Genomic DNA, 27720 nt, shown 5'->3' on the forward strand with positions numbered 1-27720 from the left:
TGTATGGTATATATGTACATATATCCCTTAATGTTATTAATGCATTTGTGCTGGGTGCTCACCCCAGCTGCTGTGTGCACATGAAGCATCAGATGAGACCTGCAAGGTGACCTCTGCGTGCTGTAGAGAGCCCAGAGAGTCATCACAGAATCATGTTGGGTGGAAGAGATCTTTATATCATCAAGTTCAACCATTCACCCAGAACTGCCAGGTCACCACTAAACCATGTCCCTCAACACCACGTCTGCACCACTTCGAAACCCCTCCAGGGATGGGGACTCCACCACTGCCCTGAGCACCCTGCCTCAGGCTTTGACCACCCTCAAGGGGAAGAAATTGTTCCTCACATCCAACCCAAACTCCCCCTGGTGCAACTTGAGGCCATTTCTTCTTGTCCTATCACACAAGGTTCTAGAGCACAAGTCTAGTGAGGAGTGGTCCAGAGAAATGAGATTGCTCCACCTGGAGGAAAGGAGATTGCAAGGAGACCACCTGGCTCCCTACAACTCCCTGAAAGGAAGCTGGAGCCAGGTGGAGGTCAGTCTCTTCTAAGTAACTAGCAATAGTACAAGAGGAAATGGCCTCAAGTTGCACCAGGGGAGGTTTAGGTGGACATCAGGAAAAAATTCTTTACTGAAAGAGTGGTCAGGCATTGGGACAGGCTGCCCAGGGAGGTGGTGGAGTCACCATCCCTGGGGGTGTTCAAAAAGTGTGTAGATATGGCACTTTGGGATATGGTTCAGTAGGCATGGTGGTGTTGGACTGATGGTTGTACTTGATCTTAGAGGTCTTTTCCACCCTTAATCATTCTATGATTGTTCTTTTGGTAGAAGAGAACAACCTCCACATGGCTCCAACCTCCTTTCAGGGAGCTGTAGAGAGCCAGAAGGTTTCCCCTCAGCCTCCTTTTCTCTAGGCTCAACAACCTCAGGTCCTTCAGCCATTCCTCACAAGACCTATTCTCCAGACCCTTCACCAGCTTTGTTGCCCTTCTGTGGACATGCTCCATCACCTCAATGTGAGGAACCCAAATAGACTCTGGTCAGCATGATTTTCTTGCAGAAATTCTCCTTTTCCTCTCAGATCATTGCTGGCCAGGGACACTGAGGCTGTGGAGTGACCCCCAAATGGAGCTGGGGAGCTGGGGAAGACAAACAAGCTGAATTTCACAGCCCCAGCAGCAGCATGGCTTTACCCACTGCAGCAGCAGTAAAGAACCATTTCTAGGGAGAGAGGAGAGAAAAACCCATTCTGTTTCCCCCAGACTTTTTAGAGACTCTTTAAACCAGGGTTTATTCTTTTTTATAACCTAACCTGTGTCTGGGGCTGAGCTTTACTCCTGCTTCATGTCCCATGCCCTCAGGTCCTTTACCATAAAGCCAACCAGTAAATTTGGGACTTATTTTTTTTGTTTTCATCTTTTAACAGCATCTAAAACTGTGAGGGCAGTTTGTGAGGGGGGTGGGGAAGTTTTGCAGAGGCAGCAGAAGCTCAAGTCCTTTAGAGCTTTCTGCAGGGAGTTCAGAGCGATGCTTCGGTGGAGCAGTAGAGAGGTTGAAGGGATATGGGGACAAGGGGAGACAGGGACAGAAAGCCTTTCCCAGGATGCCTCTCCCAGCCCGATCCGACAGCCCTTCCCGCTAATCCGTAGGTGGAGCTCTTCTGTCATCTTTTTCTGCTTATGTTGCTAAGAAGTAACCCAGAAATAGCTTCACGGGGAGGGGGGGGGGAAAAAGTGCTTCCCTCAGCAGCTTTTCCCAAAGGCGAAATACTCCAAGCACCCTTTGAAGAGTCAAAAGCTGGAGGGGTTCACCCCAGGCTTACTTAGGGTGGGGGTCGCTTTGCTGCTTCTTCCATCCACCCCCCAACCACAGTGACAATAAGATAAAAGGGCTAAAATAACCTCCCCTCTCTTTCTCTCTTTTCTCCACTCCAGGTCTGAAACGATGTGGCAGAGCCCCACTGGTGCTGGGGATCCTGCACTGCCCCAGCCCTGGGGACCCGCTGCCCCTCTCAGCACCCCGGTGCCCGTCAGTGGGGGACCATGCCCGTGACAGAGGGACAACAGCTCACAGCAGGACAGGAAAACGGGGCTTTCTAGGCTTTCCCCCCACCTCAGTATCATGACTGGAGAGACCCAGCATGTTTACACCATCGGCAATACTGAGGCCGGCCCCAAAGACCCCGACAAGGACTTCGTCTTTGAAGGCTGTGGGGACAAGGACGGGAGGACGCTTGGTGGGGAGGGGACATCTCCCTTCCCCAGCCCTAAGGACAAGGAGCCCCACAGCCAGCGGGAAGCCGTGATCCGGCCCCAACAAGCGGGGAAGATCGATTTCAAATCCCTCCAATGCAAACCCAAGTTTGGCAATGACTGGGGAGAGGTCCAGGGCAGCCCTCAGTCGCCCCCAGGGAAGGGTCGAGCCCGTGAGCGCAGCCGGCGCTCGGGGAAGGGCGAGCGGGGCCAGCACCAGCTCTACCGGCTCAGCATCACCGGCACCCGGCCGAACCCCACCATCGGCATCGCCTACCCCCAGCAGAAGGTGACCCCCCCAAAGAAACCGGAGGTGAATCACAGCCCCGCAGCCGGCAGCTACCGCTTCCATGTGCCCAGCATCCCCCAGCGTGAGGCTGAGCTCCGGCAAGAAGACGTCGGCTTTGGCCGCTGCTTCCCCGACACCACCGCCGGCCGTACCTCTGCCAACTATACCTCACAGCCCGCTGGCCCCAAGGGGCAGCCCCCCACTGCCGGCATCCCCCTCAAGAACCCCGGCACCAATGGGCAGCTACATTATCTCGAGTTTCAGGCGAACAGAGCTGACTCCTGGAATTCCCCGGAGAAGAGCTTCACCGGTGCTAGCTATGGAATCTCGATGCAGAAGGCCAGCTCTTTCCCCGAGGGTGGCAAAGCCGGTACCCATGGTTTGGGTGCTTTGCCATGCCAATATCCCTTCCAGCTGCTGCATGACTCGGGGAAGGATACGTACGGCGGTGATGCCGGGAGCCAGGAGTACGTGGACAGCTTGGGGATCCCCACCGGCACGCTGGCTCACGGCACCTTCTCCTTCCACTCGTCCTCCAGAGAGTGGCAAGACGAGGCACTGAGTGGTGGCTCCTACGAGAGCCTGTCCCCTGAAGGCAGGCTGTATACCTTACCCATGCCGCCACCACCACCGTTCCTGCACCCACCACCGCCCCCGGCGGCCCCGCACCACGGCCCTTTGTCGTGCTGCAAGGGCAGGAGCGAGCATCCCACCGACCCCAATGGTGCTCTCTCGTCGTCTGGTGCTATCGACCAAAATCCAAGCACTTTCCAAGAAAACCCAACTGTTTTTCCGTCTAGTTTACACTCGCCTAGCATGCCAAAGCCAGTCGGTCAGAGGCAAGCCTCGGTGAAAGACAGTGGCCCCAGCCCACGGCTGCTGGTCCAGAGCAGCCCCCTGAGAAGGAACATGCCACCAAACTCTCTCTCCCAAGTGCACTTTCCGAGCAAAGCCTATTGCGGTTCCCCCACGGGCAGCACCAGCGTGGGATCCATGCCTTTCGAGACCAACATTCCCACTACGGCACCCACCCACCCCAGGCTTGTGCAAGCTTGGGAAGGTGCCACTAAGGCGTTTTCTCTCCTGGACCAGAATTCAGCACCTTATTCAAACCCTGTTGGAAACCAGTTCTCATTCGAGTGCCAGCCTGGCCCCGAGCAGAGGCAGCACAGGCAGAAAAATGCCAGGATGCCTTGGCAGCAAATCCACCTGGCTGCCGCAATGCCCAGTCAAAACAGGCTCGAGCTGTCGAGGCAGATCACCAGCCAGAAGCTCCCCTTCCCACTGAGCACAGCAGAGTGGCAGGGGAGTGGGAAAGCCCAGAAAGGCCCCCCCCTAAGTAACTCTCTGGGGTATCACAGCAAAAAACTCTTGTCAGGAGAAAGCATCGGGGTCCAGAGAGGAGACCCCAACTCAACAGGCACTTTCTCTTTGGAGAATGGGAAGGAGCCAGGGTCCCCTGTCTGTGATTCAAGAAGCAAAGCCCTCTTCTACAGCATGGGTCAAGCAGGTCCTCCACCCCCAAGGAGCTCATCAGGCTCAGCATTGGTCCTGCCATCATCAGCCTTGGTGGCTGCTTCCCCCTGTGAGTCCCCACTGCCTTCCCCTGTCCCCAACCCCACCTGTGGCAGCACCTGCTCGTCGCTCTCCCCCATGTCCAGCAGCCCACTCAACCCTGGTTTTGAAGACAGCCAGATGTCTGGAACGCTGACCCCATCCCCCTTCTTCCAGCATCCCTGCCATCCCAAGGACAGCAACAAAACCTTCCACCCCTCCAACGTCCTGAGTTCCAGCTCACTTCATTACCACCCTCCAGACTCCGTCAAATCCTTCCACTTCCCTCCTGATGCCCTGAAGGATGACAGCCTCCTGAAATGTGCCCCGGCGAGCCCGTTCCACAAACCCAGCGCGGAGGTGGCCAAAGGATGCTCAGATGGTCTGGATGGGGAGCAGCCTCCACCACCCTACTCCTCCCATCACTTGCTGGCCAACTCACTCAGCAGCGCTAGTCTGGACCAGCTGGATGTGCTCCTGACCTGTAAGCAGTGCGACCAGAACTACAGCAACCTCTCCTCCTTCCTGCAGCACCGCCAGTTCTGCACCTCCCATCCTGCTCCCCAGGGAGAAGGCAAGGATGCTCCTCGGGCAGATGAGGGGCAGAAAGCTCTCTCCCCAGAGCCCCTCAAACCTCCCAGCCTGGGGCTCTCTTCAGACCCTCATTTCTTGACATTAAACAAGAGTGATGACTTCTTGCTGGATGGAGAGAGCAAAAGCGAGGGCAAGGAAGATGCTCTGAAGGGCAACCTCTTCAACGGCCTCACCGCCAGCTCCCTGCCACTCACTGCCTCAGACCTGGACATCGATGATGCCAAGCTGGACAGCCTGATCACCGAAGCCCTCAACGGCCTGGGCTACCAGTCAGATAACCCTGAGATTGACAGCAGCTTCATAGATGTCTTTGCTGACGAGGAGCTGACAGGCTTGAAGGCAGCTGGCGGTGGGATGTCCCACAAGGTGAAGGAAGCTCTGGTCATGGAAAGCAAATCAAAGCAGGCAGCAGCAGAGGAGAAGGCAGCAGGACAGCCCAAGGCTGACTGTTTTTATGATGATGACCATGAAGCTGGGGAGCAGGAGAAGAGAGGAACAGGAAAACAGCACCTTCATAATGGGAGGACAGCACAGAGGTTGAAAGCCAAGGAGCTGGATCTTGAAGCAGCAGAAGCTCAGAGGATGGGCAGGCTGAGGACAGGCAGGAAGAACAGCATCCCACCAACCACCACCTCTTCCAAGTCCACCTCCAGCCAAAAGCATTCCAGGAAGCTAGGCCAGGAGCCCTCACCGAAGAGTGAGGTGGAGCCAGCTGTTGCCACCAAGAGTTCCAAGCCACCTCGGTTCTCCATGAAGGAGGTGAAGAAGAGGAAACCCCGAAGTGGGACCTGGAGCAAGGAACTCATTCACAAGATCGTGCAGCAGAAGAACAAGCTCCACAAACTGCAGGTGAAGAGCAGCAGGCAGGCGCAGTTCCCTCAGGTCACCGAGAGGTGGATGCCAGCTGCAAAGGAGGGCAGGTTTCAGGAGTATGACTACATCTCCGACTCGGATGATGATGGGGCAGAGTGCAGCAAGCTCCAGGGGAGGAAGAAGCGTGGCACAGGATTCATCAGGAGGACCAAACGCAGCTTTAGCAAGAAACGCCCAGCGAGAACTGAGAGAGGCAAAGAGAAAGACCCAGCCTGGAGCTACAGTTGGAAAAGAGATGGTCACAAAAGGGACACACAGGACCACGGTGGGGTCCCAAGCCAGGAAGATGCTGAGAGAGATGATTGTGCCACCAGAGCCCGAAGACGGAGCAGCCAGTCATCTACTGGCAGCAACCACAGTGGCAGCGTGCCCAGCGAGATGGGCACCAGCCCACCCTGTGCAGATGGGGCTGCCTCAGGCAGTGAGAATGGAGGCATGCAGAGGAGGAGGAGGTCGGGCAGCCTACCAAGGACTCCACTCAGCCTTCTGGGGGACAGGAGCCCAAAGAAGAGCCAAAAGAGCAAAAAGGACTTTTCCAGGGGGAGCAAGCAGTTTGGCACAGCCAGACCCTTGCTAGTAGGCTCCAGGACATGCCCAAGTACTGAACCAGACATTTCTGTGAGGGACTGTGCAAAAGAGGAGCAGTTACCACAGCCCCAAGAAGAGCAGCTGCCTGGCATGGCCACCTTGGGCAGGAGCCCCATCAGGGTCTCCTGTGAGGATGGAGCAGAAGAACCCAAAGAAGCAGCAAAGCACATAGATGAGGCAGGAGACCCCACCCCAGAAGCTCAGGGCTCACCTGAGCTCACCATGGTCAACCAGAGGCATCAGTTTGCCCCTTTCATGAGCAATGGACTGAAATACCATGGAGAAGAGCTAATTGCTCCATCCCATGGTGGTAATGAAGCTAGTTCTGGCAATGTGAGTGATGCCCTCTCAGAAGCGGGCATCAAATACGTGAAGGCACATGGGCTCTGTGATGGTCAGAAGGACTATCCTGCACCAGTGGCCCCATATGGGGGCGATGCTGCAGGGATGATGCTCACTGCCAAGATTCCAAATCCATACACCAACACCACCAACCCCACATTTTTTGATCCCAAAGGCCTTCCCGGTCACTACGATGATAACCTCTTCTCAAAGCCCCCAGCCTTGGGCTCTTCACACATGGATGATGTGTACTTATGCCGGGATGACATCAGCACCAGCTTCTTTGAGCAGAAGCATGCCAGCATCTCCCCTTACACCACAGAAACACCGCAGGCCAAGGTCTCCTCTCCTCTCAGCTTTGATTCCTCTTCGATATTTGGGGAGCTTCCCGTGGGCGAGTTCGATCCACCGCTGTATGAGAGCGTTCCTGCCAGCAAGGACAGCTATGTGACAACGTTCACCTGTGCCCCCAGCTCCCCCAGCAAGCCACTGCCATTCGAGCAGCCCTACCCACCCTTCATGCCAGAGAAAGACTGGTCCCTCATGGAGGAAGTGGCTCCAGTGCTACCAGAAGACATGACTCAGTTCCACAGCCTTTCGGTGGAGAAGCCACCAGCCAAGAAATTCCCCGAGGAAGGACCTGTCCCCAGCAGCCAGCTCTCCCTGCCACTGACAGACAGGGTGACAGATTATAATGTGGCTTTCATGAACAACAGCTCAGATGACGAGCTGGAGATCAAGCGGTTAGTCACCGAGCTGGAAAGTCAGCTGCAAACCAGCAAGCTGGATAACGAGCCCCCTCCCACCCTTCAGAAACCCCAGCAACACGCTGCTGCCCACCTGCAAAGACAGGCAGCTGAGCAGTTCCCAGCACTGCCAGCCAAGCAAGAGACAGGCCAGGACAAGGGACTGCTTTTGGGAGATGAGCTGGGAAGTCCAGGCCTCTGTGCAGGGCAGAGGCTGAGAGGTGAGAAGCCAAACACCATGAGTGGCTGTGAGGACTACAAGAGACCCAGGGAGCCTTGGCCCAGCCCAGTGGAGCTGGGCTCACTGGAGGTGGGGATGTGCACAGCAGCCCCTCTCACAGTGGACCATTTCTGCTCCAAGGATGGTGCTCAGCAGCTCCAAGGCATTGTGGCTGCTGAGGAAGGTGACTCTGGAAAGCCAGTACACGGGTCTTCCTCCAAAAGCCTGCCAGGCTCACACACACCAGACCAAACAGAGACTCCCATCTACACAGACTCCGTGACAAAAAGCCCTTCTGCTGTCCTTGACTCTGTGTTCCCCAAAACTCTGGAGGCACCTGAAGCAACCAAAGATCCTCTGCCATCCCTGCCATGCCAACACAATGCTAAGAGCTTCCCAGTGCCAGGGAAAGCTGATGAAAGCTTCGCTGATGCTGCCGAGCCGGAGAAGTTTGATGGCTGCCCTCCAAACCATAAGCCTGAATTTGGCTCTCAGCAGCACCCTAACCCAGCTGTAGATCTTGCCTTTTCACCTCATATCAAAGAGGTTCCAGATACAGAAGAAAGACACTTAAGCAAGCCAGAGTCACCCAAGATGGCAAAAAGCACTGTGGACTTCAGAGGGGATGGTGGTGGCTCTGCATTGATGGAAGACACAGAGGAGAGGAAGAGCCCCACCACCTGCCCAGACCCTGGACCTGGTGACAAAGCCAAGCCAAAAGTGCTTCTGTTGGATGTGTTGAGTCTGCCCAAGGAGAGCGACAGCAGCTCCCAGAAGGGGGTGGCATCCCAGGAGACATCTGCCAACCCTCTGCAGCAGCTCCAGCTCTTTGTTGCCCGCACAGTGAAGAGCAACGAGGAGGAGCTGTTGATGCCATGCTTCCCCGTGCTGCTGGCTCCCTCTGCCACTGCCCGCATCCAGCCAGAGCAGAAAGAGGAGGGCGGAGCTGCCACAGAAGGGGAAAATCAGACATGTTGCCCTGCCCAAGGGGAAGAGAATATACCTGTTGGAGACAACACAGACAATACTGCTACCCCAGCAAAAGATGCTGAGCTTTTCTCTAGTGGACATGAGCAGCTGGAGTCCTTTGGTGTGATGGGTTCTTGTGGTGCAAAACAATCCACGTTCTCCAAGCTGGAGTTACAAAACCATGCAAGGGAGCTGCAGCACTTATCAAATGAAGAGGTGGAGCTGAGTGACATTAATATCCGTGCAGATGGTGCTTCCCGAGAGCAGAATTACCTCCTGCCACTCAAAAACACAGCGGTGACCCCACTGCTGGGGCAAGGGAAGAAAGCTGATCAGCTGCTGGAAGAGCAGGAGCAAGGGAAAAACCAAACGACCTTGGCATTTCAAAACCATCAGAGATCCCTTGCAAGCAGGAGTTTGCTGGAGAGAGAAACCCTGAGCAGCTCAGCAGCAGAGGGTCTGGAAGGGAATCAAGTGGAGCAAGGGACACAGCCCCAGGGCAGTGCTCCTGCAAGTCCCACCAGCCCCTCAGGTCACTCCAAGGAGGCTCTCCACCAAGATCACTGCTTGGTGCTGGAGACAAAACCCAGAGCAGTCAACATGAAGGTTCCCAGAGAAGGAAATGGCAAGAAGTCCCTCAGTGGCTGTCACTGCATGGGTGAATCTTCAGCCACCCTTCCCTTGCTGACCAATTCTTCTCACCCCAAGTGCTTGCAAAGTGGTGGGGCTGAGGGAGAAGAGGTGTCCAGCTTCAACACTCAGCTCTCAGATGAGAAGAAATATGATGTATCCCTGCTCAACACATCAAGTTCATACATCACCAAGACATGTCCTCCTGAGGTCAACAACCAGCACATCCATCACCTCTCCATGAGCACAGGAGAACAAGGGGTAGGGAAAAGGGCACCCACCTTTCCTCCCTCACTGCTTCACTGCAGGGCCATGCCAAGGGAAGTGAATAAGGATGGTCACCATCACCACCCCGATGGCATTTTGGGTAACTACAGACCACCTGAAAGGGAAGGAGCAGTAAGACCCTGCACTCTGCTGCCTGCTGATGGTCTGGTGGGCTCTGATTTGGAGATGGATGGTCCCCAGAATGCACATGGGGAGGACTGCACTCTTCCTTGCTCACCACCTTTCAACCACAAAGGTGTTTTGAAGGAGGTACCTGAAAGTGTTGATTCTGTGCTGTCAAGTTCTCATTTTAAAGAAAGTCAAGCATGCACCATCACAGATACAGTCAATAGCTCCATTCCTCCAGAAGCCAAAGATGACCCAATACAACCCATGACAGATCTTCTGCTGATCAGAGAAGGAGAAGTAAACCTGAATCAAGAGTACAAGCTTGAAAGCTGCTCTGATAATGGAGATCATCAACAAGGTGAACCAGAAGGTTTTTCCAATGGCTTTGTTGCTCAGCAGGTGCCAGCAGCTGCTGGCAGAGGTCTTACAAGGATTAGAGACCTTGATCCTGGCCACAAGTTTTCAGAGGCAGCAGAGATGAGACTTGGTCTTTCCATAACCACAGAGAGCAGAGAAAAGAGTTTAAAAGGGGAGAAACCCAAAAGCCATGGGGCTAGAGAAGCTGGGAGTTGTGTGTTGAACAGTGTGTGCCAAGGAGAGGACAACACACCTAACAGCACTCCAAACCCTTCCCAAAATGACCTTCAGAAAGAAAAGAAGCCAAACGGGCTCCCGGTGACCTGTGACATTTGTTCAGCCACTTTCCGGTCCAAGCCTGGCCTGACCAGGCACAAAGCTGTCAAGCACCAGGTGAAGAATGGCAACATACTGCAGCACAACAAGACTCCCAGGTCCACCTTGAGTCCTACAGACAAGACATCAAAAACAGCCCACAAGGTGCCTAGGAGGAGCCTGAAGGCTCTGGTCAAAGGCAAAACCTGTAGCTCTCAGATGCTGACCACCAGTGTTGAACATGTGCCCAAGGAAGCATGCCCAGGCTTGGAGAAAGAGCCTAGCACACAGATGCAAGACGTGGTCAGCAGAGTGCTCAGTGACCTCAGTGTGATCTCCTTCGAGATGTCCCAGGAGATGCACCACACACATGTTCTGAAGAGGGAGATGAAGGCAAGAGGACCACACTCAGAGACAAGGAGAACAGGCGAGGTGGTGGCTGGGAACCTGAACTCTGCCAAGAAGGGAGAAAAGGGCAGAAGAAACCAAAGCAAAGATCCTGTAGAAGCAGACAACAGTTCTGAGAAGAAGCTAAACAGGAAAGTGAGACGAAGGAAAGCAAAAGTGTTTCCCAGCAGAAAGGAGCCTGATGGTCCATGTGAGGTGGAGAAGAATGGAGGTCCTCCTGCTGCTGTGCTCAGCTCCAGTCTGCCTGGGATCGTGGAGGGCTTCTATGAGCCAGGCGGTTGCATCTCGAAAGAGGAGCAAAATATGTCAAACTCATCCCAGCACTCTCAGAAAGCTGAACAGTCTCCCTGTGCAGCTGAGCTTGCAGAGGACCTGGGCAATGAAACGGTGTCTTCAGAGGAGGTCATCATCAAAGAGTCAGTAACAAGCATGATCACCTGCCCCAGGGAGGTGGAAGATTCAAACAGAGTTGAAGACACACAGGCTTGCAAAAACTGGGTTAGAGGGTTCGTGAAGCAAGTGGAGAAGGGACCGGGCAAGGTAGACAAAGAGCAGCAGCATGGTGTCGATGCTGCAGAAGATACGGGTGCTGAGGCAGGAGAAGGTCCTGTGGCAGGCAGTAGTGCTGGGAACCAGAGTGTTGTCCCACAGGGTCCCGCAGCTCCTGCTGAAGGTGATCTGCTGCTGGAAACGTGTGATTCTGAAACCATGCAGAAGTTTCCTGGGCAAGGTGCTCTGCAGACCACACCAAGGACCAGCCCCGCTTCTGCTGAGCCCAAGCACTGGGTGAAGGCGGACGTGTCACCGGGCAGAGAACGCTGCACAGAGAGCGCAGCTGTCTCGGACCTCCAGAGCTTGTTTGACGATGACTCCACATTCTCCCAGCTGTTCCCTCGGGACGAGCAGTTTGTCCGCAGGAAGTGCACTCGGGTCTATGGGAAGCGCAGCAAGAAACCCAAGCCCACTGCCGAGGCGACCCTCCAGCCAGCAGGTGCTGCTGACCTCTTCACAATCCGGTTAGCTTCTGACCTCAGCGAAACCAATGCCTTCTGTGTCACCAGGGAGGACCCTTGTGAATATGAAACCATCTCTGTTGACGATGCCTTAATGCTGAACATGTGTCATGGCAGCAAGGTGAAGAGTGGAGATGCTGCTTCCGGTGAATCTAAAAGCGTTGTACCAAGGTCAGACCGTGAGAAGAGCGACCGAGGGAAGGAGGACATTGACTTAGAAGACAACATGCTAACCTTCTTGTGCCAAAACAGTCAAATGGACAACGTCCCCAGCTTGAACATCTGGGGGAGTCTGGAGAAGGAGGGAGGAAATCTCTCTGCTGAGGACATGTTTGAGCCTCTGATGGACCTTGAGGATGAGCACTCACTCAGAGAAGCAATCTCCGATCCCCCTGACCTGGCTGAGGAGCCAGGCAATGCTAATGAAGATTCAGACTCCTCCGAATTCCATACCATAGACATCGAGATGCTGAATGCAAAGCTGAAGATGAGAGACATGTGCTTCTTCGGCCCTTGTGAAGATCTTCCTGGCCACGGTGAGGAGGATGCTGTGAGTTTCAAGCCAAAGCCAAACCATCACAGCAAGCACAGAAGTAAGCCGGAAGATGGGAAAGTGGGGAAAAACCGTAGTGAGATAACCATCAAGACCAAAGACAAGCAGTACAAATGCAAAGTCTGCTTCCAGTGGTTCCTGACATTAGGGGAGCTGGACTTCCACAAGCTCTCTCATAATCCTTCCCCTCCACCCACCTGCTACATGTGTGTCCAGCGCAAATTCAGCTCCCGGGAGCAGCTGAGGGACCACCTGAAGGAGAAGCACGCCAAAAACAAAGCCGGTCTGTGGGCTTGTGGGATGTGCCTGAAGGAGATCTCTGACGTCTGGATGTACAATGAGCACCTCCGGGAGCACGCCACCCAGTTTGCTCGCAAGGGGCAGGCGCAGAAGTCTGTGATGGGTCTGCCAGCCTGCTTTGCTGAGGACAACGCTGCTGTCACCCACTTCCTCAACACCATCATGTATCGGAAGCCCGGCAGGTCCTCCCGGCACGCCGAGCCCAGCAGCAAGCATGTAGCCAGCAGAGAGAGCAAGAGCCCCAGGGAGCCATCCCTTGAGCAGGAGGCCAAGGTGATGAAAGACCCCTTGGAAAGCAGCATCAAGCTCAAGCCACCTGCACCCAGCTCCTCAAAAGCATCTGCCGTTCCATCTCCAGAGCATGTGGCAAAGAGCGAAGGCACCCCAAAATCTGTCCCCATGCACCCAGACTGCAAGGACCCTTCCAGAGACTGCCATCACTGCGGCAAGCAGTTTCCCAAGCCCTTCAAGCTCCAGCGGCACCTAGTCGTCCACAGTTTACAGAAGATTTACTTGTGCCACAAGTGTCCTATGTTCTACCAGGAGACCAAAGAGCTTCGAAACCACCTCAGCCAGGAGCACGGCATCGTGGAGGAGCAGGAGATCAAGCACACCACCCTGTACACCTGTGAGCTCTGCGCTGATGTCATGCATGTTATCAAGAAGTCCTTCATCTGCAGCATGTGCAACTACACCTTCTCCAAGAAGGAGCAGTATGACCGGCACATGGAGAAGCACTTGGCAGGAAGCAACAAGACTTTCAAATTTAGAGGGGTCATGAGGCCTGGTGTTGCCTCCAAGGAAGGCAGGGAGAAGGTGAAAGAGGACAGCTCTCTCCAGGAGGGCATGCCACCAAGCAAGAAAAGGAAAGTTATTCACCGCAGCAGCTCACTCCCACACAGCTCACCAGTCCTCCTGGACCACACTAGTGACCTTCAGCTGGTAGAGACTGCAAGCCCCAGCCTGCAGGCTCCCACTGACTCCTTCCCTACAACTCCTGGTGACCCAGGAGAACCTCAACCATCTGTGAAAACAGAAGACCTGGTGGGCGACTTCTCTGATCTCCTGGCAGAGATGGAGAAATCCCAGTTCGACCCCCTGCCTCCACCACCCTGCCTGTCCCCATCTTTGCCACAGGCTGCAGCAAGAAGCCCAGAGCTCAGCCACATTGCTGCCCTGTCTATGGAGGAGCTGGAGAAAGGAGCATTTGATGGGAAACCACTTCCTTTCTTAGACTCACCTGAGTTTACCATTGACCTTGCTGGGTTGGCTTGTAACCAGGCCACAGAGCAAAAGCTGTCTCCTCCACACCTGACTGAGAAACGTGGCTATGCTGATGCCCAAAAAAGAACAAGTGCACACAATGATGGTGAATATGTAGCAGATATCCTAGAAAATCCCAGTGCAGCCACCAACACTATGGACAGGATTCCGTTTCTCCAGCTTGCCAAGAAGGCCTCAGAACTTCCTTCCCTACAGGCAGAGGCTCCACCAGCCAAGGAGACCCATAGATGGGGCAACACTAGTGCCAGCAATGCCTCTTCTTGGGACGGTGCATCTAAGACCACATCTCCAGAAGCTGCACACCCACCCCTGCCCCTGAAGGAGAAGATGGCATCACCCATGCTGAACAGGGCTGCCAAAGATCCAGTCCTGCAGAAGAAGACCGTGGGGAGCCAGCCCAGCAGCGAGGCTGGTGTGGGCAGCCCAGCTGGGAGCACTGAGGACAGTCAGCAACCCATCCTGGGGAGGGAGAAAGTCGTGTCTGAGGTGAAGGATAGTAGCACTAACACCAAGGACCAAGGTGGCAACCCAAGCAAATCCACCAGTCACCAGCCCAGAAGTGAGGTGGCCAACAACACCATGAGATACAGCCATGTGGAGCCAAGCAAAGCCACCAGTAAGCTTCACCCTAAAAGGAGGAAAGAGCACAAGTCCCTGAGCCACCGCAGCAGTTCCAGGGAGAACATGGAGGGAGATGGGAAAAAGAAAAAAGCCCGGCCCCCGTGCCCAGGGAGGAGTGAGAGCGCCGGTGAGCTCAAATGCACCAGCTGGAGCAACGCCGAAGCTTCTGCCCTCTCCCCGGGGAGGAAAGAGACGCACTGCAACAAACTGGTACCCAAGCCCAAAACAGGCACCCAGCTGAAGAAGATGGTCCTGGACTCTTACAACCAGAAGAAGGGGGAGCTGCGTCATGCCAACGGGGACGTGAAACGCAGGAAGGCCATCCTGGGGAAGAGCCTCCACCAAGTGTTGGCCAAAGGGCCGGCGTCATCCCCGCGTGGCTCCTTGCACAGCCCGCGTGCCACCCGGGGCGCCAAGCCGGCCGCCTCCGCCACTTACCGCACCGCCGAGTCCCAGAACAACCTGCTCAGCCAACTCTTTGGGCAAAAATTAACTAGCTTTAAAATTCCTTTAAGGAGAGAGACTTCAGAGTAATTTATGGAAGTGACTTCTGGTGATCCTCAGCTGCTTTCAAGGGGGTTTGCAAGGGAAAGGGAAAAGGGAAAAAGGGGGGGTGGGGGGAAAGAAAAAATTATCAAAGCATTAAATTGGTTTGTGTAGCATGATTTCTCTGTCTAGCTTAAATGAACTTGCACTGCAGCCTCTGTGAAATAGTTCGCTTTGTGTCTACTAATCTACTTTAATTCACCTGATTTATCATGCAAATGCCAGAACTTTGATGTTGCTGATGATTTTTTTTTCCCCTGAACCGAAATTGTAATCGCTTTGGGCAGACGGAGCCGTCGCGAGCAGTTGCTTTATTGCAGAAGTGCTGAGGTTATGAGGATACTTGCAAATCTCAGACCCTTTTGAGTCTGTCTCTGTGTTATCTTCCTCTCTTTTTTTTTTTTTCTTTTTTTTTTTGTACAAAGTACTTGAAGAGATGAACTTCATTCCCTAGACGTCTTGTTCAGAAGGTGCAGTACACTGTAGAAAGCCTTTTTTTTTCTCTTTGGTTTTTTTTTTTGGGGGGGGTGGGGTGGGGTAATTATTATTGTTGTTATTATTATTATTTTATTCTAATTTTTTTTTGTTGGTTTGTTTTTTCTTTTTCAATGGAAGATTTTGCACAAACACTCCCCTACCATTCGTCCAATTGGGAGCTGGCCTAAGAGATGATACAATTCAAAAGAGTCCCCCAAGAAAAGGGAAAAAAAACAAACCACAAACCAACAGTTAAATTAAATTAAGAATGAAGTGCCCTTTTTTTTTTTTTTTTAGGTGTTTTTTTTTTGTGATAGCCATCCCCAGGAATTTGTTTTGACATCATCAAGAGAAGAACAAAGTAGCTCGAAGGCTGCCGGAGCCTTTCCGAAGGTGCTCCCAGAGTCCTTCCAAAGGTGCTGCCAGAGCCCTTCAGAAGGAGCTGCACAGAGCCCTTCAGAAGGTGCTGCCGGAGCCCTTCAGAAGGTGCTGCCGGAGCCCTTCAGAAGGAGCTGCCAGAGCCCTTCTGAAGATGCTGCCAGAACCCTTCTGAAGATGCTGCCAGAGCCCTTCAGAAGGTTCTGCCAGAACCCTTCCAAAGATGCTGCCAGAGCCCTTCAGAAGGAGCTGCACAGAGCCCTTCAGAAGGTGCTGCCGGAGCCCTTCAGAAGGTGCTGCCGGAGCCCTTCAGAAGGAGCTGCCAGAGCCCTTCTGAAGATGCTGCCAGAGCCCTTCTGAAGATGCTGCCAGAGCCCTTCAGAAGGTTCTGCCAGAACCCTTCCAAAGATGCTGCCAGAGCCCTTCAGAAGGAGCTGCACAGAGCCCTTCAGAAGGTGCTGCCGGAGCCCTTCAGAAGGCGCTGCCAGAGCCCTTCAGAAGGTTCTGCCAGAACCCTTCCAAAGATGCTGCCAGAGCCCTTCAGAAGGCCCTGCCAGAGCCCTTCAGAAGGCCCTGCCAGAGCCCTTCAGAAGGCACTGCCGGAGCCCTTCAGAAGGCCCTGCCGGAGCCCTTCAGAAGGCACTGCCGGAGCCCTTCAGAAGGCCCTGCCAGAACTCTTCAGAAGGCGCTGCCGGAGCCCTTCAGAAGGCGCTGCCGGAGCCCTTCAGAAGGCACTGCCGCAGTCCTTCAGAAGATGCTGCCGCTCTTTGACCACTGTAGATGATGTCACCAAAGAAGAGCCACCACCGTGAGCAAGCTGCACCTTGACATTTGTGACAATCTCTGAGTTTTTTAGGGTTGTTGTTTGTTTTAGTGTGTGTGTGTGTGTGTGTGTGTGTGAGTTTTCTTTTTGTGTGGGGGTCGTTGGGGTTTGGTTTTTTTGTGCAACAACAAAACTGTGCCAATTTCCCGCGCCGATTTGCTAGGCTGCATCTGGAGGGGTGGGTCCAGTTCTGGGCAGCAACCACAAGTTGCCCATGAGCCAGCAATGTGCCCTCATGGCCAAGAAAGCCAGTGGTCTCCTGGGGATCACGAAGAAAGTGTGAGCAGCAGGTTGAGGAAGGTTCTCCTGCCCCTCTACTCTGACCTAGTGAGGCCATAGCTGGGTCCAGTTCTGGGCTCTTCAGTTCAAGAGAGACAGGGAACTACTGGAAAGAGTCCAGTGGAAGCCACAAAGATGCTGAGGGGCCTGGAGCATCTCTGTGAGGACAAAAGGCTGAGAGACCTGGGGCTGTTTATCCTGCAGAAGAGCAGCCTGAGAGGGGATCTGCTCAATGCTCAGCAAAAGCCAAAGGGTGGAGGGCAAGAGGATGGGGCCAGACTCTTGTCAGTGGTGCCCAGTGACAGGACAAGGGGCAGCGAGCACAAACTGTGACCCAGGTGGTTCCATCTTGGCATGAGAGGAAAATTCTTTGCTGTGAGGGTGCTGGAACCCTGGAGCAGGCTGCCCAGGGAGGTTGTGGAGTCTCCTTCTCTGGAGAGATCCAAACCCCCCACCCCACCTGGACTTCGGGATCCTGGGCGACCTGCTGTGGGTGACCTTGCTTTAGCAGGGGGGTTGGATTAGGTCATCTTCAGAGTCTCTTCCAACCTCCACCATGCTGGGATTCTGTGAACAGGTACTAACCAAGTGCCCTCAGTGGTATCCCAGCTAACCTCCCTCCCTGTACCGAGTTAGTGGCTCTGTAGTCATCTGCTTCTTAGTACACAGTTACTGGTGCTATTCTTCATCGTAATGTGAATACAGACTTCCTTGATCAAAAACTAAAAGGGAACCAGTAGGAAGTTGCCATTACCTGGAAAAGAAAACAAAGCAGGAAAAAAAAAAAAGGAAAAAAAAATAATAAAAAAAGAAGTTAACAAATCCATTTTAGAGGAAAAAAAAAGCCAAAAAGTACTAAATTTCCTCTGTGCTGGTCCTCCATGGTGTGGGCAAAGCGACGTCACGTTCCACGAGCACGTTCCACAGGTGAACTTTTGAATCCAGAAAGAAATCTCAGGTGCAAAATGAGGACATGGAAGAGAATGGAAATTACTAATGAAATACTCCCAAGTCAAGGAGGTGAAAGTGATGCACTGATGTGATAGGAACAGTCAGAGTACTTTGCGTCTGTCCTGCAATTCTTCGTGTTTGAGAGGGGGGGTAGGGAGGGGGTAAGGGCGGGGGAGGGTGGTTGTAAAAAGGAGAGAAAAAAGGACACACAAAAAAAAAGGGGGGGGGGGGGGAAAGAAGCTTTATTCTGTTAATATGTATCTTTACAATCCTTTGTATTGTATAAAAATATTGTAGGTAATTTACCTTGGGTGCAATGTCTTCTGTCAAAAGGTTTTATTTTGATATTGTTTTCGTTTTGGTTCGTTTTGGTCCCAGAGAAGCAGAGAGCGAGCAGGAGACGCCGTTCCTCTGCTGTCCTATGTGTGTGCTTTTAAAGTGCCTCTTTAATATTGTTATAATAAAGTATGAGATGAGAATATGGGGTGGTGATGTAAAATCCAACATGAGTAACCTTCTCAAATATATTCCAATATTTTCACAGAAATTCCCTGTCTGCCTGGTCTTTGTGGGGTGTTCCTCCCGCACTGTGTCCTGCAGCCAACCATCTCATCCTCCTCCACTCCTCTCCAACCAAGTGATGACTTTTCTAATGGATGGTTGAAGCACAGGATCATAGAATCATAAAAGAATGGAATCCTTGAGGTGGGAAAAGACCTCTAAGGTCATCAAATCCAACCATCAACCCAACACCACTAAACCACGTCCCCAAATGCCATGTCTACACATTTTTTTGAATGCTCTGCACAGCTTTGTGGTGTCCACTGTTAAATGGCTGCAGGAGGATGGTGGTGCTGCTTCTGCTGTCACCTGGCACTCATTTGTAAAGCAGTGGAACTTCTTAGTTGTGAAGATGCCCACATATCATCTCTTCCTATTCATGGCATGAGGGTCTTGCTCCCAGGGGAAAAGAAGCCCAGCATGATGGGCCAGTTTGGTCATCATCATGGTGATGGCCTAATTTGTTTATCATCAGTTGGTCAGGGTGATGGAGGTAGTGATGGTAATGGTGTGGTGATGGTGACAGCTCAGTTTGCCCACTGCCAATTGTGATGGCCGGTTTGTTTATCACCAGATGGTGACAGCAATAGCCCTATTCAGTCACCACCAACTGGTGACTGGGATGGTAATGATGATGGTGATTGTGATGGTGATAGTAACGTCTGAGTTTGCACATCACCAACTGATATGGTGATGGTGAGGGTGAGGGTGATGGGACAATTTGGTCATCATCAGTTGCTGATGACAGTGTCCCAGTTTGCTCATCACTGGCTGGTGCTTTCAGTGGTGATGACCCAGTTTGGTCATCACCAATTTTGATGGTGCTGGTGCTCCTGCTGGTGATGGTGATGGTAATAGGGATGGTGGTGGTGATGGTGATGGGACAGTTTGGTCATCATCAATTGCTGATGACAGTGTCCCAGTTTGCTCATCACTGGCTGGTGCTTGCAGTGGTGATGACCAAACTTGGTTTTTGATGCTGCTGGTGCTCCTGGGGGTGATGGTGGTGGTGGTAGGGATGGTGCTGGTGCTCCTGGTGGTGATGGTGGTGGTGATAGGGATGGTGAGGGTAAGGGTGATGGTGAGGATGAGGGTGATGGTGAGGATGAGGGTGAGGGTGAAGGTGATGGTGTGGGTGAGGGTGATGGTGATGGTGACAGTGACAATGACAGTGAGAGTGATGGTGAGGGTGATGGTGATAGTGACGGTGAGGGTGAAGGTGAGGATGAGGATGATAGTGATAGTGATGGTGAGGATGAGGATGAAGGTGATGGTGATGGACATGGAGAGGGTGAGGGTGATGGTGGCGGCGATGGTGATAGCCGTGGCGGTGGCGATGCTGACAGCCCAGTTCGCTCATCAGCAGTTCGTCCTCAAGCTGACCTCTGGCAGCTGAGCGCCGAGGTCTGAAGGCAGGAGGCTGACACAAAGCTGGACATGTTATATTCTTTAATTACTGCTGCAATCGCAACATTTAAGCGCTGTCAACGGGAGATAGCTCCCAACCGCCGGCTCGAATCCTTCCCCACTTGGGGCTTGTAACTCAAACTGCCGGATTAATTTGATTAATTGATAGAATTATTTTCCAAACTACTCTTTTGTTTATGGAAGCTTAAAATGCTCGCCGCCCGCACCCTCCTGGTGTGTTGCAGAGTGGAGATAAAGTGGCTGAAAATAATTAGTATGGCTTAATTTAGGGGGGGAGAGGGGAGAGAAAAAATGAAAAAAAAGTAAAAATATAACCTCAGAAGAATTTTGCAGCGAATTTAAGGCAGAGCTGTTGCGCTTTGTTTTGGCAGGAAACGTGATGGGGCTGGAAATGGGACTTTTATGTGTTCCCTCTGCAATATTTCACCAGGGCAGGAGCATTTTGGAGTATTTCATGCTTGGTGGTTACTGGAGCACTCTCCCCGCCCCCCTCCAGATTCCTGGGATTTCCTGGGCTTTCATTCCCTGCCCACCTAGAAATGGGAGGAAAAGGTTTGATGCAGGGGTTGGGACCATGCCGGGGGCCATGGGTAGGGTGTGGGGACACCAGCCTCTATCGCCCACCCTCCTGCGGCACTGGTGAGGAGTGATGCTCACTTGGGTACCAAATTCTGATCCCCAGGGAATCACCAGCATCATCTCCCAAGGCTGAAATACTCCATTCTTCCATTCTTCCTCTAAATAAGAGGGGGGTCACCCCGTCTTTTTCCCCATTGCACTCACCCACATCCCCTCCTGTGGTGTCAGCGCCTGCTGAATTCATAACCCCCACCCCCAGCTCCCTAAATCCCCTCTGGTTTGCTGAGTCCCACATTATCCAGCAGCACTTGTCACTTGGAAGGTCCCTGTCAACATAATTCCAGCAAGGAAGGCAAAGCTTCTCCCAGCTGCAGATTAACTCTCTACTCAGCGGGAGCCAGTGACACAGAAAGGGAGGGAACCTATGGGACATTGGGGTCCTCAGAGCTCTATCCCATTGGGATGCACCATCCTCACCCCCAGCCAACACCCTCCACAGATGGGGGTGATCCCTGAGCCAACCCCAAGGGGGCTTCAGGGTGGCTGGGTTTGAATGGATGATGCCTGACACCGCACGGAGCACCTTAGGGGGGTTCTTGGCTTCTTGCCACCCCCTACATTCTCCTCAAGCTGCTGCTTGCTGTTCAAGCCCCCCTGTCGCCCCCCCCCTCCCCACCAACCCAGCCAGCCTTCTCAGCTGTACACCCAAGTTTCCAAGCTGGAGGTGTTTTAAGCCTCTCCATAAAGTCTGGAGGATAATGGGATCCACCATGGTTGTCACACTGCTAGCAGGGGCCCAAGATTTGTTTTTTTCTTGCTCTTGAGACAAATCTGCCTGTTCCTTGCACAGCAGGAATTTAAATCCCAGCTCCTATGTCCCCTTGGCCATATGTGCATGACAAGGACCAAGCATGCCCATGGGCTTCAGCATCCCTGATGCTGAGTTGCCTTCAGTCAGGGAAACTCCAGGCCCAGGGAGGGTAGTTTTGAGGGAGCACACACCTGGAGCTGCCATCCTGCCAGCAGCAAGGTCTCTCAAGCTGCAGCCCATTTTCTCTGCCTGATGCCCTGGGACAGTGGAGTCAGTCTGTTGTGGGTTAAAGTATCATCCCTATAATGGGAATTCAGAAGACGGGGGGGAAATAAGTACTGCGGAATCTCAGCCTTGAATTTGGCAGGTGGGCAGCTGCTCATCTGCATGTTCCCACCAGGCTTCAGTAACTTGCAGTATCATTTTGCATTGTTTATTTTAGCCCAAAAATCCCTGTACTGCCAATGCAGCTCCCAGAAGGTCCAAGTCCCACAGCAGCATCTCTGCACAGAACATGCCCAAGCAGCAGAGGGGCATCCTCAAGCCATGCCTGAGTCATGTCTGAGCAGTGGAGGAACATGCCCAAGCTATAGTCAAGCTGTGCCCAAGTCATGCCCATGCCACAGTTGCCCCAAGGCTGCTGGCACCTGTACAGGTCTGAGCCACATGGAGGTGACAAGTGGCATCCAGGGCCGAGTCCTCCTGCCAGTAGGTGGCAGGGCTGTAGTGTACCCCGCACCAAATGGGCCCTGGCCTGCCCTGGTCTGCAAGGGCACCCAGATGCCATCCTTCCCTCTTGGGACAAAACCCCTAAGCCATGATGTTTTGTAGTTGGAAAGAGCTGTTTCTGTAGCCCTGGAGAAGTGATGCTAGGGGATGGTCACACTGCCTGGAGCAGCTCACGGCCCTGTGGGCATCCAGCGCTCCCCAAGGCTCTCAACGCAGCACCCAGCATCACCACCCAGCGTCACCACCCCTCACCCACAAAATACGACCAAGGGTTTAGCTCTTCCCATTTACATTCCTCTGTCAACACCTCCCCTCCCCATTCCTCTAATAATATCCACCCCCCCCCTTCAGATTAATTGGCACTAACACAAACGTCTCCAGCTCCATAAAGAGATGTCACCTCGCCCACAAGGGGGGAACCGGCGGCTGGCGCATTATCTCTGCTCTGCAGGCGTGTAATTCACTCCTCGGGAAAACACACTGTTTATTCTGGTACCCGAGAACAATCTCTTGGCAAACACAACGGGATCAGGCAAGAGGGGGGCAAAAAGAAACCCCAAACCCACCCAGCCACCATGCTCTTGTTGATTGTCCCCATGCAGCAACAGCCACGGGTCCCTTGCGCGGCAGGGTGGGATGTGCAGGGTGACGGAGCGAGGAGATGTGTGGCTTGGGGATGTTCTCCATCCTTGGGATTCAGGCCCAGTTTGATGCCACTGGGAATTCTCAGGGATGGGGGGGATGTTCCCACACTGGGATCCAGCCCTGGTTTGATGCCACTGCAAACTCCCAGTGCTGGGGGTGGATCTAAGAGGCTTTGGGAAGGTGCCAAAACACTGATTAAAAGGACACTGGGAAAGAATGTGGAAGAACTGCAACCTGTTTCCTCTCTGGAGCAGGGTTGCATGTCCATGTTGGGCTCTTACCGACTCCATTAAGGCTTTTTTGGCTTCTCATGGCAGCAGTGAGATGTAGCCCCCTGAGGGTGTGACAGCTACTGGCATCTATCCCCTTAGCCCCTCGAGGGATGCTCTTGCTACTGTTTCCAGCACTAAGAGCTGGAAATAGCCAATATCCCCTGCTCCCTTCTGGGTAGAGGAATTATGGGTGTCCTCTTAGGGTCTGGTCACCCCCAGCTCCTCCAGTTTCATGCAATTAGTGGTGTTAATTTAATTAGGTGGTTGGTCTAATTGTCTTGGCATAAGCAAAACGTGCCAGGTAAATAACATGGGTGATGGGGGAGGTGTCACCAGGCGATGCTATGGATGTGCTGGAGGATCCAGCAGGATCTGCAGCACTGCACCAGCTCTTCATCCCAAAATCCCCATGGCCATGCTGGGGAGAGGATGGAGACCTTCAAAACTGTCAGAGTGGAGCCTCAGCTCTCAGTCACCCAGTGCCCATCACAGATGATGCAAAGCAGAGGCCACTCAAGTCTCCTTGCTCTGAACCTCGCGAAGCCATCACGGACTGACACTTGATTGCATCACGATGGCAGGGAAGGAAAAGGCTCAGGAAGCAGAGCTGCCTGCCCTGGGGTGGGATGGTCTCCGGGAAAGCTGTGATTCAGGGCCAAACGAGGTGAAAAATACCATAAGGGTCATTTTGAGGGGTGGCTGGTCAAGTGGGTGGAGCACAAAGCCTTGTCCTCACAGCAGCTCTCTCCCTCCACAGTTTTTGTGGTTTGCGTTTTTTTTTTCCTTTTCTGTTGTTTCTCCCCTGGAACTCTTCTTAATTCCTAACTTAATTTCTTTTGACATCCTCACCGCTGGCTTGACCTCTTTACTGGGAATCATGTGCTGCTTAAAACTCATTATCCCACCACTGGAACAGGAAGTTAATTAAAAACCCTTTAAAAAAAAAAAAAAAAAGGAAAGAGAGGAGAAGGGAAAAATAAAATAAAATAAAATAAAATAAAATAAAATAAAATAAAATAAAATAAAATAAAATAAAATAAAATAAAATAAAGACAGCCTGGCACACCCCACGTCCAGGGATAGCTGAAGAGAGGAGCCAGTAGTGTGCTTTTGTGGCCAGGAAGGCAAATGGCTCTTGGGGATCATGAAGAAGAGCGTGACCAGCAGGTCAAGGGAGGCTCTCCTGCCCCTCTACTCTGCCCTAGTGAGGCCACAGCTGGAGAACTGGGTCCAGCTCTGGGCTCCCCAGTTCAAGAGAGACAGGGAGCACTTGGAGAGAGTCCAACAGAGGGTACAAAGATGCTGAGGGGACTGGAGAATCTCTGAGGAGGAAAGGCTGAGAAGCCTGGGGCTGTTTAGCCTGAAGAAGAGCAGCCTAAGGGAAGATCTTCTCAATGCTCAGCAGGGGCTAAAGGGTGGGGGCAAGAGGATGGGTCCAGAGTATTCTCAGTGGTGTCCAGCAATGGGAAAAGAGGCAGTGGGCACAAACTGGAGCCCAGGAGGTTCCATCTGAACAGGAAGAGAAACTTCTTTGCTGTGAGGGTGCTGGAGCCCTGAACAAGCTACCCAGAGAGGCTGTGGAGTCTCCTCCTCTGGAAAGATTCCAAACCCACCTGGACATTGTGATCCTGGACAACTTGCTTTGGGAATGATGCTGCTGGGAACCTTAGCATCCCTAATCATCCCCCAGTGCACTCAGGGAGGCCTCTCTTCCTTGAGCTGGGGTCACAGTGGCTCTAGAATTCAAAAGTAGAACATTTTGGACCATCCATCTGCAAACAAGCAGGATTGAAGAGGGATTTGGGAGCTCAAACAGAAGCCCTGGGAACCCCATGGAAGGCTCCCAGATGAGGCTTTGAAGGTGGGTTGGGACCCCAGCTGGGTGGATTAAGGTCCCTAAAGGGGAGTTTGGTGGCCCTGTGGGAGTTTAGGACCTTCTAGAAGGGGCAAAAGGGTGCAAAGAGTGACTTGGACTGTAACGGTGGGCTTGGGGACATCAAAGGAGGGGGTTGGGTCCCAAAGGAGGGGTTGGGATCCCAAAGGATGGTCTTATGAACACTGAAGGGGGGCTGTGGTCCCAAAGGAGGGTCTTGGAGACACCAAGGGGGGATTGGAGTGCCAAAGGAAGGGTTTGTGGACTCTAGAAAAGGTTTGAAAACTGCAAAGGGGGAGTTGAGGACATGCAGGAGGAGCTTGGGGACACCAAGGAGGGGACTGGAGTCTCACGGGAGGGGTTTGAGACGCCAAATGGGGAGTTCAGGGCACGCAGGATGGGCTTGGGGACCCCAAGGAGGGGTTGGGCACCCCAAAGGAGTAGTCAGGGACATGCAGGAGATGTTGGTGATGCAAAAAGGGGGAGCTGGGGACACGAAGGTGGGGCTTGGGCGCCCCAGGAAGGGAGAACAGGACCTGGAAGAGATGGGGTCAGGATCCCAATTCGGGTTGATAGGGTACCCAGGGGAAGGGGACGTGAGGACCCCAACGCGCGCCTCGGTACACGCAGCACCCACCACAGACCACGAGAGGCGCCCGCCACCGCCCCCAGCCCGCCTCTGGCCCCGCCCCCAGCCCCGCCCAGCCACGGGCCCACCCCTTCCCCGGCTCCGCCCCGCGCCCTTGGCTCCGCCATCCGGTGGGCAGGGCCCTGGGGGGAGCAGCGGCCTATGGGCGGCCGCGGCGGTGCGCGGTGGGGGAAGGCTCCGCCCCCGTGGAACGCTCCGCGGGTTTCAGCCGCCGCGGCCGCCCCATTGAGAAAAATCCCGCGGCGGCGGCGGCTGCGCTCCGCCGCGTACGGCCCCGGCCCCGGCCCCGGCAGTACGGGAGGCTGGGCGGGCGGGCATGAAAACAACCGGGGGCCCGCCCGCCGCCACCCACCTGCCGCCCGCCCAGCCGCCAGCCGGGGCGTCGGGCTCGCCCCTCGCCGAGCGATGTCCAGGAGGAAACAGAGCAACCCCCGGCAGATCAAACGTGAGTTTTACCGGTACCGACAACCCGCTGCCGCCGGTTTCCCCCTTCTGTACTGCACCCCTGTGCTCTCGCTTTTTTTTTTTTGCCGCACCTCCCCACCCTTCCAGTACTCCCTCCCCCAAGCCTCCCGGTACTCCCTGATCCCCTCTCTAATATTCTGTAACCCCACCTCCGGTATTCATTCACTCCCTTCCTCGTATTTCCTGACCCCCCTCCTTCGTGTTCCCTGACCTCCCTCCCCCATATTCATAGAATCATATTCGCTGATTCCTCTTCCCGTGTTCCCTCACACCCCCCTTGTACCCACCCCGGACGGTCGCCGTGGGTGCCCGTTGCCGCTACCGGTCGTCTGCTTTAGTCTCCGTCGCCGCCGCCTCCTTTTCTCCGCCCCCCCTTACCCACCCCCCACCCCCCCCTGCCGCCAGCGCCGTGGCTCCGGTACCGGCTCCCGATGGGGGCCCCGATAAGGCTTTAAAATATTCCGTTCTGCAAGTCCCGTCCTGATAACATCGCTCTGTCGGGACGGCCTGAAATTGTGATCTTATCACCCTCGCCTGCCTCCCTCCTATCCAACGTGAGCCAGGGCGAGGGGCTCCCCAAACCTTCCCCCACGCTGAAGCACCACAAACCCACGCCGGGACACCCCCAGCCCTGACAGCAGCCCTGGCTACAGCACCCTCACCTTGCTTGGGGGTCCCCTTTGTGCACAAGGACCCCTCACTCCCTAAGGGTGCCACCAACTCCCACATGCCATCGTCCCTGCTGACCAGGGTGGCCTCAACCTTTCACTGTGCCCAGTGACACCCGTCGTCCCCCGTCCTGCCCACCCCCGCTTGGCTCCCAGTTGGGTGTGGACAGAGTGATGACACCCCAGGCCGAGAGCAGGAGTGACCACCATGAGGTTCTACAGGATTTGGGCTACCATTTGGGTCCCCACCATCTCCAAAGGGTTGTCGGTCCCCATGATCAAACCCATCAACCAGCATCTGCATTGGTCCCGTGGGGGATGTACCATCTGCACCCAGGAATTCTGCAAAGTGCTGGAAGTTTGTCAGTGTCAGGCTCAGCTTGGTGGTTCTCCTTCCTCTCCGGTTCTCTCTGTGTGTGCATGTTTTTCTTTTCCCCCTCGAGTCGATGGAAGCTGGAGATAAGAGGTTGATGGGAGGATAGGGAAGGCTGGCCACCATGTGATAATCTCTCTTTATCTTTCTCTTGAAATAATTGCAAGGCTGAGTTGCACCTACCTGTTTCCCTGCCTGGGGTGATTGCTCTGGTGATAAAGCTCAGCTAGACTTTTACCCGGGTAGAGTTAAAAATAGTCCCAAGCTGCCTCCTAGATTTTTTTTTTTTCCTGGGTGATAGTGTCGGGTGCTTTCTTCCCCCCACCCCCCCCCCCACCCCCCCTCATTCTCTTTATCCAACTTCCACGCCTTTATTTCGGCACAAAGCCCAGCTCCAGCCTGCTCCTCAAACTGGGAGATACGAGAGACTGAAGCCTCTCAACCACTGCAGCGGTGAGAGGTGGACACTCATCCGACGTGGTGGAGGACCTCGGTGGGGTTGAAAGTGGGGCTAGATGAGACTGTGGCGGCTGGGTTTGGGTGCGAGTGGCTCGTATCTCCTTCCTGGGCCGCTTTTCTGTAGCGATGTGAAGAAATGATAAAAAGTGGGAGGCTGATCTCAGGCCGCCGGCGATGGCCAAAAGTGATTAAAAGCTTGAAAGCTTGGAACCTTTCCTGTATGTGTCAACATGAAAACAGTCATTAGAGGCGGCGAGCGCGGCCAGAGAGCTCCTTTGCCGCTGCCTGCGACGGCTCGGTGCGCCGGGGGAAGGTATGCATGAATCAGGGCTCTGGTAACCAGACTCCTCTCATGTACAGACCGGACCTGTTTCCACAAAGTCTATCCTTAGCTATCATCTTGGTTGGAGCATTAAAAAAAAACCTTCCTCCAGATCGCTATCTGCTG

The 27720-nt window shown here is 53.8% G+C and overlaps 2 protein-coding genes across 5 annotated transcripts in view; both read left to right on the forward strand.

Annotated features, from left to right (window-relative positions):
• Window positions 1-2123: 2123 nt before the first annotated feature.
• ZNF469 (zinc finger protein 469) lies at window positions 2124-14864 on the forward strand. Its single transcript, XM_054170054.1, has one exon. It carries the CDS (start codon window positions 2124-2126, stop codon window positions 14838-14840), a length of 12717 nt encoding a protein of 4238 aa, XP_054026029.1. The 3' UTR covers window positions 14841-14864.
• Window positions 14865-25557: 10693 nt separating this feature from the next.
• ZFPM1 (zinc finger protein, FOG family member 1) overlaps window positions 25558-27720 on the forward strand; it is a 46210-nt gene continuing 44047 nt past the window's right edge. For 2 of the 4 annotated variants that reach the window (XM_054170080.1, XM_054170081.1), the window contains exon 1: window positions 25558-25752. In XM_054170080.1, coding sequence (XP_054026055.1) covers window positions 25713-25752 — 40 coding nt within the window. In that variant the 5' untranslated portion in view covers window positions 25558-25712. Of the gene's footprint in view, window positions 25753-27175; window positions 27586-27720 lie in introns of those variants that run through there. The other 2 variants (XM_054170082.1, XM_054170084.1) reach the window with 2 other exon arrangements.

The sequence above is a fragment of the Dryobates pubescens genome, chromosome 19 (genome assembly GCF_014839835.1).
Source record: "Dryobates pubescens isolate bDryPub1 chromosome 19, bDryPub1.pri, whole genome shotgun sequence".
Taxonomy (NCBI): Eukaryota; Metazoa; Chordata; class Aves; order Piciformes; family Picidae; genus Dryobates; species Dryobates pubescens.

Coding starts and splice junctions, on each gene's coding strand:
- ZNF469 (XM_054170054.1), top strand. CDS start 2,124: ATGACTGGAGAGACCCAGCATGTTTACACCATCGGCAATACTGAGGCC.